General features: G+C 44.8%; 1 protein-coding gene across 4 annotated transcripts in view; it reads right to left on the reverse strand.

Annotated features, from left to right (window-relative positions):
* The window catches only part of rabgap1l (RAB GTPase activating protein 1-like), a 140,947-nt gene that overhangs the window by 14,991 nt on the left and 105,706 nt on the right, over window positions 1-20,250 (reverse strand). For all 4 annotated transcript variants that reach the window (XM_072659746.1, XM_072659747.1, XM_072659748.1 and 1 more), the window contains exons 18-19: window positions 17,682-17,723; window positions 6,162-6,290 (exon numbers count right to left, since the gene is read on the reverse strand). In XM_072659746.1, the coding sequence (XP_072515847.1) occupies window positions 6,162-6,290; window positions 17,682-17,723 (171 nt within the window). The remainder of the gene's footprint in view (window positions 1-6,161; window positions 6,291-17,681; window positions 17,724-20,250) is intronic.

The following is a 20,250-nucleotide window of genomic DNA, read 5'->3' on the forward strand; positions in this document are numbered from 1 at the left end:
ACAAAGCAGCGAATCTTCAAGCAGAAGAGACACTTAAAAGAACATGGAGAGAAATTAGTGCCACTCACAGCTCCTCAAATCTCCTCAAATCTCCCCTCAGCTCCTCAAATCTCCCCTCAGCTCCTCAAATCTCCACACAGCTCCTCAAATCTCCTCAAATATCCTCACAGCTCCTCAAATCTCCTCAAATCTCCCCACAGCTCCTCAAATCTCCACACAGCTCCTCAAATCTCCACACAGCTCCTCAAATCTCCTCACAGCTCCTTAAAGCTCCTCAAATCTCCCCACAGCTCCTCAAATCTCCTCAGATCTCCCCACAGCTCCTCAAATCTCCCCACAGCTCCTCAAATCTCCCCACAGCTCATGTCAGCCTTCATCAGCCTCGTCTTCCCTCTTCTCAGTCTCTCACTTTCAGTCAGACACTCCAGACTGACCCGCGGACCTGCCGCTCTAATGTGATGACAGAGATGGACGAGGGAGTTATGCCGTTCTGCAGACACACTCACACTCACACACTCACACACACACACTCACACACACACACTCACACACACACACGGACACTCACAGTAACACACACATTAACACACACATTAACACACACTGACACTCACACTCACTGACACTCACACTCACTGACACACACACTCACTGACACACACTGACACACACACTGACACACACACTGACACACACTGACACACACTGACACACACACTGACACACACACTGACACACACACTGACACACACACTGACACACACACTGACACACACCGCCGTGTTGTAGGGATGACTGTGCAGAATTCATTCAATCCAGTGCCAAGGTCAGAAACCTGGTCCAGAAAACGTTCTGTATCAGAGACAGAGAGAACCCGGGGAGAACCTGGGGAGTCTGACCATTCACCTGCTGACGGACAACACACTGATAAAGCACACACACACACACACACACACACACACACCTCTCCCTCTCATTTGGTTAAGAAAGTGTGACACACCCCTCAAGCACAAAGACAGAACAATGACATAATGAGAGAAAGAGTGAGTGTGTGTGTGTGTGTGTGTGTATGTGAGAGTGTGTGTGTGTGTGTGTGTGTACAGGTGTGTTCAGGTGTGTCTGAGAGAAGTCAAGTGCACGCCCAGTTAAACGCTACAGGACGAGCGGTGGAACAATGGGGGGTAAAAAACAGCACAAATCTAATTGATCATTGACTGACGGACTCCGCTCACTCTGAGAGACTGAATCTCTGCACCTGCTCACGTCACCTGTCTCAGGTGCACATCTCCCCCACCTTACATACCTGCACAGGGTCCTAAAGACTTTGAGCTGTGGAGCAGTGGAAGAACTGTGTTCTCTGGAATGATGGTGGTGGAGCTCCATCCAGTACTTTTGGATGGGATGAGGTGGTGATCATCCAACATCCTGACCTCACTAATGCTCTTTTTGCTGAATGCCATCAGATCCTCACAGCAGTGCTCCTCCGAAATCTAGTAGAAAGTCTTCTTCTCTGTACAGTAGAGACAGTTACTCCAGCAAAAGCAGGAGAAACTCTTGATATAATCTTGATTTCAGAAGAAACAATGAATGACTAGGTGTCCCAATACTTTTGTCCATAAAGTGTTGCTTACAAACACGGTCATTCTCATTCTGATCTGCTGTTAAAGTCATTTCCACACAACCATTTACAGCCCTACTGATGCAAACAGCGTTGCACAACTCAGAGGACAGGAAATCCTGCAGATACTGACAGTGAGGACAGAGAGAGAGAGAGAGAGAGAGAGAGAGAGAGACAGAGAGAGAGAGATGGAAAGACGGACAGGGGGGAGCTGGGTGGGGTATAAAGTGCATTATTACATATAATGTAGTACCATATTGTGCTGACCTGGATTATTTGCCTTATAACAACAGTGGAACTATCTAGAACCATGTTTTGTAGTCTACCAATGGAAGAACATTTTGTTTAGGTAAAGAACCAACAGCCCAACAAACCAACTAAATGTTCTAAACACTACTAGAATGGTTCCCTGACCTACAACAATAGTGGAACTACTTTAAGTTTAATATAATCATCTACAAAAGGTTCTCCACCAACCTGAAGAACCCCTTTAACCAGGCAAAGAACCATTTACGCATCCAAGTGGTTCTTTGAGTTGCCATGGTTCTATAGATTACCTTTGTCTTTACTAAAGAAAGCTTGTGGAACCCTGTTTTAAAGGCAGTATTCAAACAACTGACTAATCATGGTCTTCTGCATTTCCTCTCAAAAAAACCTTTTAAGCATCCAAGTGGTTCTGTGGATTGTCACGGTTCTATACATCACCACTGCCTTTATTAAAGAACCCTGGTAGAACCCTTTTTGATGTGGAGTATTCAAACAGCTGACTAATGTCGGTCTCATTTCCTCTTACAGTTTCACCATCATGAAAAAACGTATGCAATTCTGCCTTTTATGAAGAAACAATAAAAAAACAGAAGCCACATCGCCCCTACTGGCTGTTTGCGTGTACTGCAGTCTGTCAGAATGGCTGTGCATCATGATTATTACAAAGCGTTACTTATAGAAATGCTTAGTGCTTATAGAAATGACGTGCTGATAGATGAACTTTTCTATTTAGAATCAATCTAATCAATGACTTCTACACCACTACTAGTGAGGGAAGGGATGACTCGACCCGCCATCCTTTAAGATCCACGGAAGACGAGCGTCCAGATTTTTCTCTGTCCTGCACTGAAGTGGTGGAACGAACTTCCCCTGGGTGTCCGAACAGCAGAGTCCAACACTCACTGTCCTCAAACCCAGACTGAAGACCCTCCTCTTCTGAGAGGACTTGGTAAGTCGCTCTGGATACGAGCGTCTGCTAAATGCCATAAATGTAAATGTAGTCCAATAACTGAAGACCCACAGAACACAACAGCACTCACACACACACACACACACACACCACTATTTCATCTGCTACACAGGACAGCACAGTGCCACACACTAGAGTCACACTAGGTAAGCTTCATGCTTCATCTCTCTTAGAAGATATCTACACAAACACCGATCAGCCATAACACTAAATTTGCGCAGATCCCTCTCGTGCCAACAAAGCAGCTCTGACCCCTCGAGGCATGGACTCCACAAGACCTCTGGAGGTGTCCTGTGGTATCTGACGCCAAGACTGGCGGTAGTAGCAGATCCTTTAAGAAGACCTACTTTTGGTAGGTACTGACCACTGCAAACCGGGAGCATCCCACAAGACCTGATGCCTGGTGTTTTGGAGATGTTCTGACCCAGTCATTGTCTAGAACATTACAGTTCTTGTGGTTTTTGTCAAAATGATTTCTATTTATATGCTTTTTACCTTTACCTTTTTACATCTGGATTAGTCGGTGAAGCAGTCTAAACTGTAGGTCTTCATATGAAAGGTGCCAAATAAAGCTTTTATTAAAAAAAGGCATATCAGCTGAAAACGGTCAGAACCAGCTGCAACCAGATGCAATCTGATCGGACGCAGCACAACAACCCATAACAGCAACAGAGAACTGTAATTACCAACCAGGATCAGTGTAGAGGATCAGAGTAGAGGATCAGAGTAGAGGATCAGAGTAGAGGATGGGTGTAGAGGATCAGAGTAGAGGATCAGAGTAGAGGATCAGAGTAGAGGATCAGAGTAGAGGATCAGAGTAGAGGATGGGTGTAGAGGATTAGAGTAGAGGATGGGTGTAGAGGATCAGAGTAGAGGATGGGTGTAGAGGATCAGAGTAGAGGATGGGTGTAGAGGATGGGTGTAGAGGATCAGAGTAGAGGATCAGAGTAGAGGATCAGAGTAGAGGAGGGGTGTAGAGGATGGGTGTAGAGGATCAGAGTAGAGGATGGGTGTAGAGGATCAGAGTAGAGGATCAGAGTAGAGGATCAGAGTAGAGGAGGGGTGTAGAGGATGGGTGTAGAGGATCAGAGTAGAGGATCAGAGTAGAGGAGGGGTGTAGAGGATGGGTGTAGAGGATGGGTGTAGAGGATCAGAGTAGAGGATGGGTGTAGAGGATCAGAGTAGAGGATCCGTGTAGAGGATCAGTGTAGAGGATCCGTGTAGAGGATCAGTGTAGAGGATCCGTGTAGAGGATCAGTGTAGAGGATCGGTGTAGAGGATCAGAGTAGAGGATGGGTGTAGAGGATTAGAGTAGAGGATGGGTGTAGAGGATCAGAGTAGAGGATGGGTGTAGAAGATCAGAGTAGAGGATGGGTGTAGAGGATGGGTGTAGAGGATGGGTGTAGAGGATCAGAGTAGAGGATCAGAGTAGAGGAGGGGTGTAGAGGATCAGAGTAGAGGATCCGTGTAGAGGATCAGTGTAGAGGATCCGTGTAGAGGATCCGTGTAGAGGATCGGTGTAGAGGATCCGTGTAGAGGATCAGTGTAGAGGATCCGTGTAGAGGATCCGTGTAGAGGATCGGTGTAGAGGATCAGTGTAGATGATCCGTGTTTAGTGCAAGAGCAACTTCAGACAACTTTCCATCAACCCTCAAAGCTCTATGTTCCACCTCAAGGTGACCAGGGCTTCTGAGCAGAACCCAGCTCTCACCCACTGCAAATGTTGCAGAGTATAACATCAGAAGCGAGCTGTAGTGCTGCAGATCTCCTCCTGTATCAAAATGACTGTTCCTGACTTGCAATGTGACAAAAGTGCGCCCAGGAAAATATGCCTGCTGACAGCACTGCTAGACTTAGCTGACAAACAGCTCCAGCAAACAAGACCATGCACTGCAGCAAAAAAATAAGTCCAAATGTTTGTGGACATCCCTTCTACTGCTACTTTAAGTTGCACTCATTGCTGACACAGATGAAAATGCACACACACAGCTTGTCTAGTCCCTGTAGAGAAGAAGTACTGCCAATAGAATAGGACTCTCTGGAGCAGATAAACATTATGAACCTATTACACCAGGCGTGGGCTAGAGGGGTATAAAGCCCCCCAGCATTGAGGAGCTGTGGAGCAGTGGAAGAACTGTGTTTTCTGGAATGATGGTGGTGGTGGAGCTCCATCCAGTACTTTTGGGATGAGGTGGGGTGGAGAAGTTTCTGACATCCTGACCTCTCTTATGCTCTTGTTGCTGAATGCACTCATATTCTTTACCTTTTTTTGGAAACTCTAAGCAGTACTAAAAAGGTTCCCTGACTGCTAACAATAGTGGAACCTGTTTTGAAAAACATAAGACAATAAAATCTAGAGTCTTCTCTGGGCAGTAGAGACCAACAGAAGCAGGAGAAACTCTTTTAATCCCTTTGATTTTAGAAGAAACAGTGAATGAGCAAGTGTCCCAATACTTATACAGCATATAAATAACACTAGACTCCATGAGGAGAACTTTGGAGATGTTCTGATGATGAACACAGTGATTGAGAACCACCACCACTTTCTGTAGGAGTGTTATTATTAGTGTTTATTCTAATATCAGTGATTTACTGAGCAGATCAGCAGCTCTTTACTATTTACTCAGGTTCAGGACAGCCTTCATTCCTCACATCCTAATTCCATCTCTACTCTGACACACCCATACAGCTAATTAAGGTGTTTAGGAGTATGTAAACCTTAAGTCAGGTGTTTTCTTCTTTTGAAGTCAGAACTAAACTGAATGGCAGGGCTGGACTCTGTTTCACAATGAGCTTAGTTCAGGCAGGCCAGCAAAGACCTGCACATTAACAAGCAAGGAGGAATATTACAACACGTGTGTTAAGACCGGATTAGTTCAGTGCTCTTACAAAACAGTTCAGGGCTGCAGTTCTGAAGGACATTTTTTGGAAAAAATGTCAGCGAGTGCTAGTGCACTTTATTATTCCCCCCCAGTTCACCGCCCCGAGCGGCACTAATCCCTGCAAAAGATTTTAGTCATGGAGGCCATTCAGAGCCGTGCTAATCTACACCCACACTTGAGATCTCGACAGCATGGGGCGAATGATTAAATACATGTACAAAGTGTCACAGCACATGACTCGCTCACAGCGAAAGACAACAATATACCCAAAACTGCTGAGAACCAGCTGCTGAAAGGTCCCGGGGCTTTGTGTTTCTCTGTAATTTCAGATAACGAGGTTTAGAAAGGGGTCAGTGTCCTTGAGTGACTCTGTGTCTGCAGAGATAAGCAGCAGTTTCATGGAGAATCGGAAGTCGGAACCTACCTTGATGTTGCAGGCCTGCTCCATTAGTCTGCGGGCGTTTTCTGCCGATCTGTAGCGTTTGGGGAGCTGGACCCGGAAAAACTTCAGAGCGCCCTCAAAGTCAGCCTGGAGCAGGTCCTCCTTGGAGGTCTGTGTTCAGAGAGATGGAGTAACCTCGTAAGTGTTTGAGGGGAACAGCAACAAAAACACCAAATACATCTGTAAGGATAATGTCCTGAGTGGCCATTTACATTTATGGTGGTTATGGTGTTGTTCTGGCTAACTTAGTATCCATTAATATCCTCAATTACAGCTTACTCTCACTCCAGAATTAAGACTATGAAGCCAAAAATGACACAACACAGCCCATAAATGCCCCCTTTCAATGACGACTGCAGTCTCCAAATTATTCGACCCCTTCATGATCAGCTGCAATGTGAAGCACAGCCAGATACCAGCTTCTGGCAGCAGTCCTGAGTAATTTTGGCCCATTCCTCATGGGCAGTGGCGTCCAGTTCACTGATATTCTTGGGTCTGCTGTTGCAACCATTTTCTTCAAATCCCACCAGAGATTTTTCTATGAGGTTCAAGTCTGGGACTATGACTATGTCTGGGTCACTCCAGAATCCTTCAGGCCTTCGTCTGAAACCAAGCCTTGGTGGACTTTGAGCTATGCTTGAGATCATTGTCCTGTTGAAAGGTCTAGTGACACCTAAAAACCTTCAGCTTTCTCACAGGATTTCCTGATACCTGACTGAATCCATCTTGCTCTCTCTTGCAGGTTCCTGTTGTCTCATCACTCCACATAACAGAAACCCAGACTCTCTGTGCAGCAGTTAAATAAACCTGGATCTTTTGGGGCCTTTGGATCAGTGGGATGTCTGGAGGCAGAAGAATGAAGCTTAACTCTGAAAGAAAAACCTTCCTTCAGTGAAGAATGGCGGTGGCTCGATGACGCTCTGGGCTGCTTTGCTTCCACTGGCACTGGAAACCTGCAGCGTGTGAAGGGCAAGATGGAGTCAATCAAATATCAGGACATTCTAGGAAAAAACATCAAGCCTTCTGTGAAGAAGCTGAAGCTTGGCCATCATCGGAACTTCCAGCATTTCCAAGCATACCTCAAAGTCTACCAAGGCTCGGTTTCAGAAGAAGTCCTGGAAGATTTCAAAGCGACCAGCGTACTGGAACGTCACCTGACTTGAACCCCACAGAAAATCTTAGTTGGGATTTGAAGAAACGGCAAAAAACCCAAGAATATCAGTGAACTGGAGGCCACTGTCCATGAGGAATGGGCTGAGATCCAGCAGAACTATAGCTCCACCTTATGGAGAAAATGTGCATTGCAGGAAAGTTATACAGAAAAGGTGAGCTTTTATTATGTAAATAAATAAAAACACAAGTATCTGAAATCATGTGAAAGTGGATCAATGCTCTGTAGCTACAAAAAAACTAACTCTGCTGCTGGAGATCCACAATCCCATTGAGTTTAGTCACATCCTTAGCTCTAAAACATGTCAATCAAGGCCTTAACTACAGGACCAGAGCTGGGAAATCTGGCTCTAAATCAGGCGGTCCAATCTAGGTTCTGGGCTCTGGCACTTAACTTGGACTAATACAAACAATCTGTTACTTTGGATATTCTGTGTTTTGTATTGTCTGGTCTTTTAGAAAACTCACTATTACTCAACTGATCAGCAAATAATTGGTCTATTACTTATTTGCTGATATAATCAATAGAAATTTAATTTCAAAATGAATAATTTTCCCATGTAATAACCTAATTTGCTTACAGCAGACCCATTGTTATTGGACGTTTAGCAGCACGTCATTTCCTAACCAAACTCCTCAGGACTAAAGCTAGCTAAGTACCCCCAGGCTATGGCAGCAGATACCGTACAGCTTTCAGCAGTATTCCCCCTCACCGCCAGTAGCCGGGGTACAAAGAGTCGATGGCCCATGCCCAGTAGGCTCATGACCCGCTCTGTGTAGTCCGACCCCTGGGCAGCCCTCTCCTCTCCTGCCGATCCCCCCTCTTCCAGTGCCCGCACCGCCGGAGGGATGGGAGAGAGCGGTGGGGATAAAGGTAGCTCCCTCTCCGGGGTGGGCAATGAAGGGCTCTCCTGAGTATCCCCAGAGTCTCCAGAGTCATCCTCCCAGGGAGGCTCTGGGGCTGGCTTGAGGTCAGCCACGATGAAGTCTAGAGGTGGTACTCAATTTCTCAAAAATGGTTTCAATGTTCACAAGCCCAGCGAAGTGTAACGACAAGATGGGTCACATAGCCATGCTGAGACGAGGACTGATGGGTCTAATCTGGCACTGAATATCAGTTCTGAAAATCAGGGATCTGCTAGCACCAAGCGGTACCAATGGAAAGCTCCATTGCTGCTGAAGCCACGCCTACTGTCAGTCTTCATTCCACATGACAGCACCTACATCACTGGCCAAGCTTACACCTTCTCTAAAAGTCCTGTTTAGCATATCGCCGAAATTAAGCTTCAGCTTCAGAAGCTCCTTCCTATCACGTTCAACGAAGACCACCTTCTTTCCCAACGTTCAAATCAGCAATCTGTTGCCTGGCAACAGACAGAGGGACAGCTGAGTGGCAACACGTCTTCCATGCTCTTCTCCTCCTCTTCAGAACCAGACACCTCTAAATCAATCCATGAGCCGGTGTGTCGGGGATTTAACGAGAGTTAGGGAGCAGCCCGGATGAGGAAAACATCAACAACCATTAAGCAAGTCCATGGCAGGTGTGGCCACGACTAAGTGGACCCTACATCTTCACTTCGCTGAAAGCGCAGAATTCGACCCTGACATCCAGCAAAAAAAGGGCTGGTCAACATGAAAGGATGGGAGAAGCTCAGAGAGGGATAGCGCTAATGGATGAAGTTCAGAAGCCTGTCAGAGACGCCACGGCTGGGCGAAGACCTTGTCCTGCTTTCACAGCTCATCAGGCAGTGAGTCACGCCGGGCGGGAGAGGAAAGAGAAACAGACAGCAGGCTCTCTACACTCCTAATCCCACGTCCACGTGCGTAGGACCCCCTTCAGCATCCATCAGCCAGACTCTGCCCCTACAGCATCCAGCAGGAACTGGAGAAACCCTGCAGATTCCTGTGGAACCAGCCCAGGAGCATCTGATCAAAAAAGGTCCACCCAAAATGCACTGAGAGTGGGATGCCAGGGAGGAGTCCGGGCCTGGTCCAGAGTGGTCGGAGGTCCCTGCTGCCTCACTTCCGAGCCGGTGGAGTCGAGGCCTGGGTCACGCTGAGCAGCGACGCCCACCCTGCTCCATTTTGCAGCCGAGAAGAGGGTGGAGAGAGCTGACGAGTAGAGAATGCGAGAGCGAGAGAGCGAGAGTGAGAGAGAGAGAGAGAGAGACGAGAAAGCACAAACGGAAACAGTGGAAACACTGTCGATGCTAGAAGAGGCAGCGGGCTGGTGGAGAACAGGGAGGAGGAAGAGGAGGAGGAAGAGGCGAGGAGAGGAGGGGCATCAGGATGACTCCGCGAGCAGGCTGGGTCGACGACTGGACAGTGGACATGGCTGAGAAATGTGTGGTTGCTAATGCTAAATGCTAACGGATGCCGTATAGCAAAAAATGGGCACAGGCAGGAGAGGGCATGTGGAGAAACAGAGCGTGTGAGTGAGCGAGCAAGCGAGAGGGAGGGAGGGAGGATGGGAGGGAGGATGAGAGCGAGAGAGAGTGAGCAAGCAGAAGGGGGGGGCGGGGGGCCTCCAGGGAGAATGCCGTAATGCCTAGCCAATGAGAATGAGGCAGTGCAAGCCCCCTAGATCTCCCCTCCCTTCTCTCTCTCTCGCCCATCCTCACTGGTAGGCTCAGTCCATCATCCCTGCCCTCAATGTGTCTAGCTCAGATTCTACATTTGCCTTTTTAACATCGACAAATACAAATAACCAGGGGGGGGCATTGGGGGGCTGGGGGGGTCGACCCATGCAGCTGTTTGGGCCTGCAGACAGCAATATCAACAAAGCCAAGCAATCATAATCTGTGTGCTGTAGAAATATGACAATTTAACCGTTTTTTAAATCAACTTATTTGCCTTTTAAAACCCAAACTAGCACTGTGCTGCACAATGAGCAGGCTAAACAGGTCCTCCAGAGAGACAAAGCATCACTACTTCCTCATTACATTACAATCCCACTCAGTTCTTCTGATTGGGGCATAATCTGATATCAATATGATATACTGGTATCACCAATAACAAATGGCATTGGCGGTGGCACTGGGGACTGGGTTGTTGATGGCCTATCAGGTATTATTTCTCTCATTTTCTGAAGTACATCTCAAAGAACATATAGAGGGTTTATTTAACTTACAGTCAGAAGATATGCCACATTAAATACTCAGGGTTTCAGGTTAGGATAACAAACTCCAGCTGAATCAAAATCTGCAGCATAATTAAGATCATTAAGGGCGTTTTCCCCACAGAGCAGGACTGCCTGCTCCACGAGTTCAGTACATTAGGTCAAGTGTGAACTCCTGAACTTCTGAAATCTGTGATCTGGGATTCGCTCCCGCTTCAGCTGATCACCTGGTTTGCAGGTGTTCCTGCACAGTGAAAAGCCATGATTCCAGAAAACGCTGTGAGTGTTTGCAGCCAAGGAAAATAAGGAAAAGCAGTAAACGGATGACGCTAATCTGCTAAAACACGCCAGAAAAGTGAGGTTCGAAACTGTGCAATCGATCCACTGTTGGAATGGAATTCTTCTGTGTGAAAGCAAACTAGCAATGATGAACCTCTCCCCCAAAACAAACCCAGATTCGGTCCTGGGTGCGGACTTGTGTGTTCGGGACAAGTGTGAAAACAACCTAAAATTAATTAACAAAAAAGATAGAGCACTGAGCGCTGAGTGCTGGACACGTGATTACATTTGAAGGTGTCTGATGAGCTGATCTGTCCTGATGTGTTAATTAAGCTCCAGAAGAGCAGAGAGTGTTTAGGGGACTCCAAACCTCCAAAATACCTGCATTTCATATTTGCACTTTGACAAGAACCGAACTGTGATGTTCCAGACAATGACTGGGTCAGAACATCTCCAGAACATCAGCAAGGTCTTGTGGGGTGTTCTCTCCTGGTATGCAGTGGCCAGTACCTACCAAAAGTGCCCTTCAAGGCTCATTGATGCTCCCACCTCACAGCTTACAGAACTCAAAGGATCTACTGCTAACATCTTGGTATCACAGGCCACCTTCAGCGGTCATATGGAGTCCATGCCTTGATGGGTCAGGGCTGTTTTGGCAGCACGAGGGGGATCTACACAACATTAGGCAGGTGTTTAAAGTTATGGCTGGGGATTTTTTTTTTTTGCCATTTGCAGACCAAATCATTATGACCACCGTTCACCAGTGTGTCTCTTCACAGCCTGATTCTAAACGGCTGTTTTATTGAAAAGCAGAAGGCAAGCTCTCCCCCTCGCAAGTGTAGCAATTAGGGAGGAATAATAGGGGAATCCATTTCTCAAAGGTAAATAAGATGAATCCATTGTTTCCTTGTGTTCTTTAGGAAAGTGGAGTGATGAGCATTCATCTCCTGTGTGTTTCAGTCAAGTAACACGAGGGTGTGTCTTTATGGAGACACCGAATATCACACTGACACTGAGAAGAGACGGAGATCACTGTTACAATGGAAGGTTTAATGCTACTGTCAGTGTGTTTATATACCTGCAGTGGTTAAGCATGAACTGCGACACTATGAAGGTGGACCAGAGCAAATGGAAGTGCTTGAGCTTCATGCTCGGTCATGCTGGAGCACCCCTGGTAAAGCAGCTGCTGTCTACTTTCAATTAAAGCCAAACAACCCAGTCAATTCTAAATCACACAAGGCCCTCGTTTGTGCCCCATTTGGAAGTAATTGCAGTCTAATTTGCACTGATGTAAATACTTTATTACTTAACTTGTGCTGATCAGAAATATGGCTCAGCATGTATTTAACCCACGTACCTCCTCCCCTCCCACAGCCTTATAGAAGTACTTCACTAAACCGCAATGAGACTTCTACAGAACTGCGAATGTGTGCAGCTGCATACGCTAAATAAAACACTGATGAAATGCTACTGCCTGCAAGCTGATGATAGTCCTAATGTAATGTCATTAGTGAAGCTTCACTTGTAATGGCTTCAGCTGTAATGGCTTTACTGGGGTAATGACCCACAACTGCATATAGCAGCTTCGAAAGCTTTGCAGTAGCATTTACTGAGGATCAATAACTGCAGGAAAATCAACCCACAACTCGCACTGAGATATCAGTCAGATCTCTAACCTGCAGCCTGTGTGTGGCAGAATACTGGAAATATATACAGTAGAATCAGTGAAGCCATATGTCTGAATGTTTGTGGACACCCCTTCTAATGAATGCATTCAGCTACTTTCACATTTTGCACCCATTGCTAACATAGATGGGCAAATGCACACACACACACACACACACACACACACACACACACACACACACACACACACAGCTTGTCTAGTCCCTGTAGAGAAATACCACCAATAGAATAGGACTCTCTGGAGCAGATCAACATCATGACTCTATCGGCTCCATGCTGCCTAATAATGCCAGGCGTGGGCTAGTAGAGGGGTATAAAGCCCCCCAGCATTGAGGAGCTGTGGAGCAGTGGAGGAGCAGTGTTCTCTGGAATGATGGTGGTGGAGCTCCATCCAGTACTTTTGATGGGATAAGTTGGGGATGATTAGGTGGGGTGGTGATCATCCATCCAACATCCTGACCTCACTAACACTCTTGTCGCTCAATGCAATCAAATCCTCACAGCAATTCTCCTCCAAAATCTAGTAGAAAGTCTTCTTCTCTGGACAGTAGAGTTTACAGTTACTCCAACAGAAGCAGGATATACTCTTGATTTCAGAAGAAACAATGAATGAGCAGGTGTCCCAATACTTTTGTCTATATAATGTATTAGTTGTATACTCTAATTAAACAGTTATTTATGCCACATCAATGTGTAATATCCTTTCTGAACAGCAGAGGGAGACACAGGTTTAATATTTTAATGTCAGCACTGCAATATGTCCCCTGCTCTGCGTGACACTAGCTTTAAAAGGCCTATCTACTCTACTGTATTCTACCCTACTACTGTATAAACAGAGATCAGTGCTGCCACACACACTGACACTTCATTCCACTATACAGTACTGTGCAAAAGTTTGGGCACCTGCAAAAATCAGAGCGTAGAGCTGCTGATCTGCTCAGTAAAACTCTGATATCAGAATAAACACTAATAATAACACTCCTACAGAAAGTGGTGGAGGTTCTCCATCACTGTGTTCATCATTAGAACATCTCCAAAGTTCTCCTCATGGAGTCTAGTATTATTTAGAGTTCTCCTCAGATCAACACCTGGTTTGGTGGTAAATCAGGGCTTAATGATGGTAAATCAGGTGAGCTGCTGCTGCTGCTGCTGCTGCTGCTGATGGAGTTGAACACATCCTCCATGCTGTGCTGGCTGGACTGGGGGGCGTCCAGGAGAACCCTGGAGGAACCGAGCTCTGTTCTTCAGACTAGCTCACAGACAAGATCTCACTACTTTCTTTCTTCAGAATGAGAAGCTCTTGTTTCTCCTTTTTACTGGATTTATGTTCAGCTGCTTTATCTGTTCTGATGAGATCTGGAGCTTCTACAGTAGAACTCTCTCACTGCTGAGGGATGGGGGTAGAATAAGGGGATTAGGGTCTAAACCTCTGCACAGTTCAGTACATACAGGAAAGTCATTATTGACTGAATTCCATATATGAAATATTTCATATTTTTCAAACTAAGCCATCCACCGCAGCTCCCCTGAGCTCCAGTCACTGCTCAGGAAGCAGCCAGCCACTGCATAGCTCAGCCGAGGTCACTTTGACAAAAAGCCCCAGTTCCTCACCAAAGCGCTCCTGTCGCTCAGCAACCGAGAGACCAAGCGGATTTCTTTCTACCCTTTTCCAAGAAATACATCTTTTGTCAAAAATAATGACTTTTTGATCACCTGACCCGGGCTCCCTTCTTCAGCCAGACCGTTTAGAGCATTTCTGTATAGTGGAAAATACAGACGCAGCTCTTAGACGGGGGGAAACGCATCCCACCAACCCAGGCCACAGACAGGTGGCCTGAGGACCTCAAAAACAGCACAACACACTGATTACAGTCTTGAGAAAATGATACTGCCTTGCTTTTGGTGAGTATTTGGAGTCCCACCTCCAAAAAGGCCAAAAGTTTGCAGACACCTCTTCTTTTAGGGTAACTTCTGAAATCAATGGTAAACAATAGGAAGTCTGTTTTCCCTATGCTGCAGAAACAGCCTCTACTCTTCTGCAAAGGCTTTATACTAGATTTTGGAACACTGCTGTGAGGATATAATGGCATTCAACCATTAGTGAGGTCAGGCACTGATAATTGATGATTAGTTATGGATATGGATGTCCTGATCCGATTCAGTGCAGATCCAGGCACATTTTAACGGATCGGGTATCGGCTAGTTTAATCCCAATCCAGCTCCAATCCTTTGTTTTTAACCACAGGTCGCCATCTGGTGTCCTCAAGGCGCCATTAACAGATATATAATTGCTCTTAAATTACTCTTCAATAAAGACTGTGCCACTGCTCACCAGCCCAGTGCTCTATCTACCGCTGGGCATTGGGCATGGTGACTGTAGACTCATGTGTGGCTGCTCCAGAGCTTCCTGCTATATTGGCAGTGCTTTCCTATGATGATTAAATAAGATTAAACTAAATGCCTGTGTCACCAAAGGGTGCACCTTAAAAGAGGCAGGACTCACTCATTAAAAGGAGTATTCAGATACGTTGGTATTTACAGTGCAATAAAAGAGGGTCCTGAATAATGTCCTAATTCAGTTCAGTACATCTACCCCAACACACCTACTTCTGATTTACAAACTTTACACAATCAACCGCGCTCATATCTTAGATTCTTTACTTATTCATGTGTATATAAATATTGTACATCTGTACATATATTATTTTATCTTAATATATCTATATATCTATATATCTATATATATATATATATATATATATATATATATATATACATACACATCTATCTATATATATATATATATATATATATATATATACACACACACACACACACATTACGTTTATTGCTTTTGTTGTTTCATGTGACTGTATTTATTAAAGCATTTCTTTGCTAGACATGTGGAAGTGCATGTGACAAATAAACCTTGATTTTAATTTGAATTTGTGTAAAAATGACCACTAAATAATAGCCTGTGCAGGTCTGTAGCCTGAAATGTTAAATTTGACATAGTTATCTGTCTGTCTGTCTGTCTATCTATCTATATCTGTCTACATCTATATATATCTGTCTATATCTATATCTGTCTACATCTATATATATCTGTCTATATCTATATCTGTCTACATCTATATATATCTGTCTATATCTATATCTGTCTATATCTATATCTGTCTACATCTATATATATCTGTCTATATCTATATCTGTCTACATCTATATATATATCTGTCTATCTATCTATCTATCTATCTATATCTATATCTATATCTATCTATCTATCTATCTATCTATCTATATCTATCTATCTATATATCTATATCTATCTATCTATATCTAACTATCTACAGTGGGCAAAAAAGTAGTCAGTCACCAATTGTGCAAGTTCTCCCACTTAAAAAAATGAGAGAGGCTGTAATTGACATCATAGGTAGACTCAACTATGAGAGACAAAATGAGAAAAAAAATTCAGAAAATCACATTGTTTGATTTGAAGAATGTAGAATTTATGTGCAAATAATGGTGGAAAATAAGTATTTGGTCGCCTACAAACAAGCAAGATTTCACTGTCACAGACCTGTAACTTCTTTAAGAGGCTTCTCTGTCCTCCACTCATTACCTGTATTAATGGCACCTGTTTGAACTGGTTAACAGTATAAAAGACACCTGCCCACAACCTCAAACAGTCCCACTCCAAACTCCACTATGGTGAAGACCAAAGAGCTGTGGAAGGACACCAGAAACAGAACTGTAGACCTGCACCAGGCTGGGAAGACTGAATCTGCTATAGGCAGCAGCTTGGTGTGAAGAAATCTACTGTGGAGCAATAATCAGAAAATGACCTACAAGACCACTGCTAATCTCCCTCCATCAGGGGCTCCACGCAAGATCTCAGCCCGTGAGGTCAAAATGATCACAAGAACGGTGAGCAGAAATCCCAGAACCACACGGGGGGACCTAGTGAATGACCTGCAGAAAGCTGGGACCGTTACAAAGTAACACACTACGCCGCCAGGGACTCAGATCCTGCAGTGCCAGACGTGTTCCCCTGCTTAAGCCAGTACATATCCGGCGCGTCTGAAGTTTGCTAGAGAGCATTTGGATGTTCTGGAAGTTTTGGGAGAATGTCTGATGGTCAGATGAAACCAAAGTAGAAATGTTTGGTACAAACACAACTCGCTGTGTTTGGAGGAGAGTGAATGCTGAGTTGCATCCAAAGAACACCATACCAACTGTGAAGCATGGGGGTGGCAACATCATGCTTTGGGGCTGTTTCTCTGCAAAGGGACTAGGACGACTGGTCCGTGTACATGAAAGAATGAATGGGGCCATGTATTGTGAGATTTTGAGTGCAAACCTCCCTCCATCAGCAAGGGCATTGAAGATGAAACGTGGCTGGGTCTTTCAGCATGACAATGATCCCAAGCACACTGCCAGGGCAACAAAGGAGTGGCTTCGTAAGAAGCATTTCGAGGTCCTGGAGTGGCCTAGCCAGTCTCCAGATCTCAACCCCATAGAAAACCTTTGGAGGGAGTTGAAAGTCTGTGTTGCCCCTAAACATCACTGCTCTAGAGGAGATCTGCATGGAGGAATGGGCCAACATACCAGCAACGTTGTGTGCCAACCCTGTGAAGACTTACAGAAAACGTTTGACCTCTGTCATTGCCAACAAAGGATATATAACAAAGTATTGAGATGAACTTTTGTTATTGACCAAATACTTATTTTCCACCATTATTTGCAAATAAATTCTTTAAAAATCAGACAATGTGATTTTCTGATTGTTTTTCTCATTTTGTCTCTCATAGTTGAGTCTACCTATGATGTCAATTACAGCCTCTCTCATCTTTTTAAAGTAGGAGAACTTGCACAATTGGTGACTGACTAAATACTTTTTCCCCCACTATATATCTATCTATCTATCTATCTATCTATCTATATCTAACTATCTATATCTATCTATATCGATCTATCTATATTTAACTATCTAGATCTATATCTAACTATATCTATCTATATCTATATCAATCTATCTCTAACTATCTATCTCTATATCTATATCTATCTATCTATATAGCTTCTGCCAGATTCACAATAAAGTGAAAGCGTCTGTCTGTGTTCACTGGTTAAGGCGTCCCTGCAGGTAGATATTACGCTGTGCCTGTACTGCTCTGATGTACATTTAGAAACCTTGAAGCTCCAGCAACTTAAAACTGCACTTTTAAGAGAACTGAGTGCTGCATTACCTTCAGTAGAGCCAGCGCCACATTGAAGATGATGCTCAAGCCCTGCAGAGAGACGCAGAAAGAGGTGTTAAAGGTGCTGGTATAAAACACACAGGCTGTATGTGATTTTTATATATAGACTGATAGGTCAATCAATCGATTGATAAACAGATGAACAGATGGACATATAGCTAACTTGAATGTTGTCATTGCTCAGCACATGTACAGGCAATAAGTACAATACAAAATGTGCAATAAATGTAAGAGTATGAAAATATATAACAAGGGGGACTAGACAAGCTGTGTGTGCACATTTGCCAAAGGTGTGAAAAGTATTCTTATTTATCACTCAGGTAGAAGTGAGTGGAGATACTAGGTTTTAAAAGACTTCTGTAGAAGCTGAAGAATCAACTGAAGCTTTTTACTCCAGTAAAAGTGTAAAAGTACTGGTTTCAGAACGACTTCAAGTAGAAAAGTAAAAGTAATGGAAGGAAAACAAAGGCTGAAAGCTTAGGCCGCGCCACAGGGGTCTATAGTGCACTACTTTATATATTATTATAAACCTCTATATTTATTCTCATCCAACCACAATCAGATTCACATTTTCTGGATGGAGTGATTTATCTGGATAGTTTTTAAAATTATTTTATATATTATTATGTTGGGTTTTTTTTATAGGAGGAACGAGGCTGTTTTTAAAATGTAAGAAGTAGAAGTAAAAAGTCGACTGAAAAACAAATAATTACTCCAGTAAAGTATAGATACCAACATTTCTACTTAAGTAAGATAATGAAGTATTTGCACATGTGTGTGAATCTGTATACAAATATAGAGTTCAGGATTTTATTTTACAATCCACTGCTCTCACACAGCATGAATGCGTACAGTGGACTGTAATACACCTTCTATCAGTTCTGGGGTGAGTTATTATTCTGAGTCAACATTTAGATTTTTATTTTTTCCCCTCGTTTAGTTATCAGCCGTTCTCTGCTCTGACACTAACACACGGCGACAAAGAAGAACAAGAACCGGAGCTAATCATCTCTGCAAAGGTCAGAACCTTACATAAGATATTTTCTGAAACGCGAGGAGTTGGGAAGTAGAACGTCTGGCTCCAAGCCCCTGACAAATTTCTCAACCAAGTATGCAAATGACGGTTACTATGTAGAGAGAATTTGCATCGCCAGAAATAGCCCAGCAATACAATGAGAGAGATGCTGGGGAGGGGGGGGGGGCAGATCTCTCTCTAACTCTCTCTCTGTGTCTCTATAACTCTCTCTCTCTCACACACACACACACACACACACACACACACACACACACACACACACACACACAGTAAACAGAATGATGGGCAGGTGGACACACACACACACAATGTGAACGACAGGAGTTGAGATTGGCTGTGTGTGTGTGTTTTGTTTTGTTTTTTTTTGGGGGGGGGTGATGGGGGGCAGGTGGTATCACAGTAGAGCAGGGATGCAGTGCTGAAGTCAGCTCCGCATGGGAACACCCGTCTCAAGCATCGCTCAGACGACCCGTTCACATGGCAACACAGCGCTAAAAATATCCCCCTCGCTCTATTTATAACGCAGAGGAGCACTCAGTCAGACCTGCCTCTAGATGGCGCTATGAGGCTGGGCAGAAACCAGGGGGGAATCTGTGCATCTGCACTGCAGCTTGTGTGAGTGTGTGTGTGTGTGTGAGTGTGTTTGTGTGTGTGTGTGTGTTCTGCAGAGAGTGAGTCGGCTCTGTGTACACCCGTGACAAAACACAGGCAGGCTGAGAGCCAATAAGCCAGTGTAATAGGCCGGAGAGTCCGCACGCACCCCAGTATGCCTGCACGGGACGGACACAACACTGTACTGGGAACAGATCCAGAGGATTTGACCTTTCCTCCGTAGAGAGGTCACCCAGGTGCTCGTTCAGTCTCTCATCATTTCAAGACCCGACTACTGCAACTCCTCTCGGCTGGTGTTCCTAAGCGGACCATCGGGTTCTGATCCAGAACATGGAGGCGCGACTTGCCATCAAGCTTCAGCTGCGTAACTCCTCGGCTGCGTTCTCCTCACTGGCTTCCTGTAGCCGATTTAAACCCTGACGCTGGCCTACAAAGACCAAAGCGGACCAGCCCCTCCGTGCTGGATGGCAATGGTCGAACTCTGATCTGGACAAGAGCCCGTTCGAACTTCAAGTACAGCTCAGCTTGACCCACTATCCTTCAGGATGGACAAAAGACAAGCCTCCAGACGTTTTTTCTATCCGACCAAAGTGGTGAAACATCCCAGAGTCACTCACTGTCCTCAAACGCTGGCTGAAGACCCTCTCTTTCACTAGTTCTGCACACAGTGAAGGCCTGTGCTCGTACTCATGTCCACCGTCATTCAGGCGAAGCGTTGTATTCGCTGAGCGCTGTGTATCCACATATCCACACTGATGTTGGTTCTGGCAGTATCTACACTTGAGGTACCTTTGGATTCTTTCCTGGATATTTTCGGAGTGACCAGTGAAGCTCTTCTGTAAGACGCTCTGGAGAAGAGTACAGTGCTGAATGTAGTATCATGATACTTGAAGACATTTTGGCGATACG

Source organism: Salminus brasiliensis, chromosome 17 (assembly GCF_030463535.1).
Source record: "Salminus brasiliensis chromosome 17, fSalBra1.hap2, whole genome shotgun sequence".
In the NCBI taxonomy this organism is placed as follows: Eukaryota; Metazoa; Chordata; class Actinopteri; order Characiformes; family Bryconidae; genus Salminus; species Salminus brasiliensis.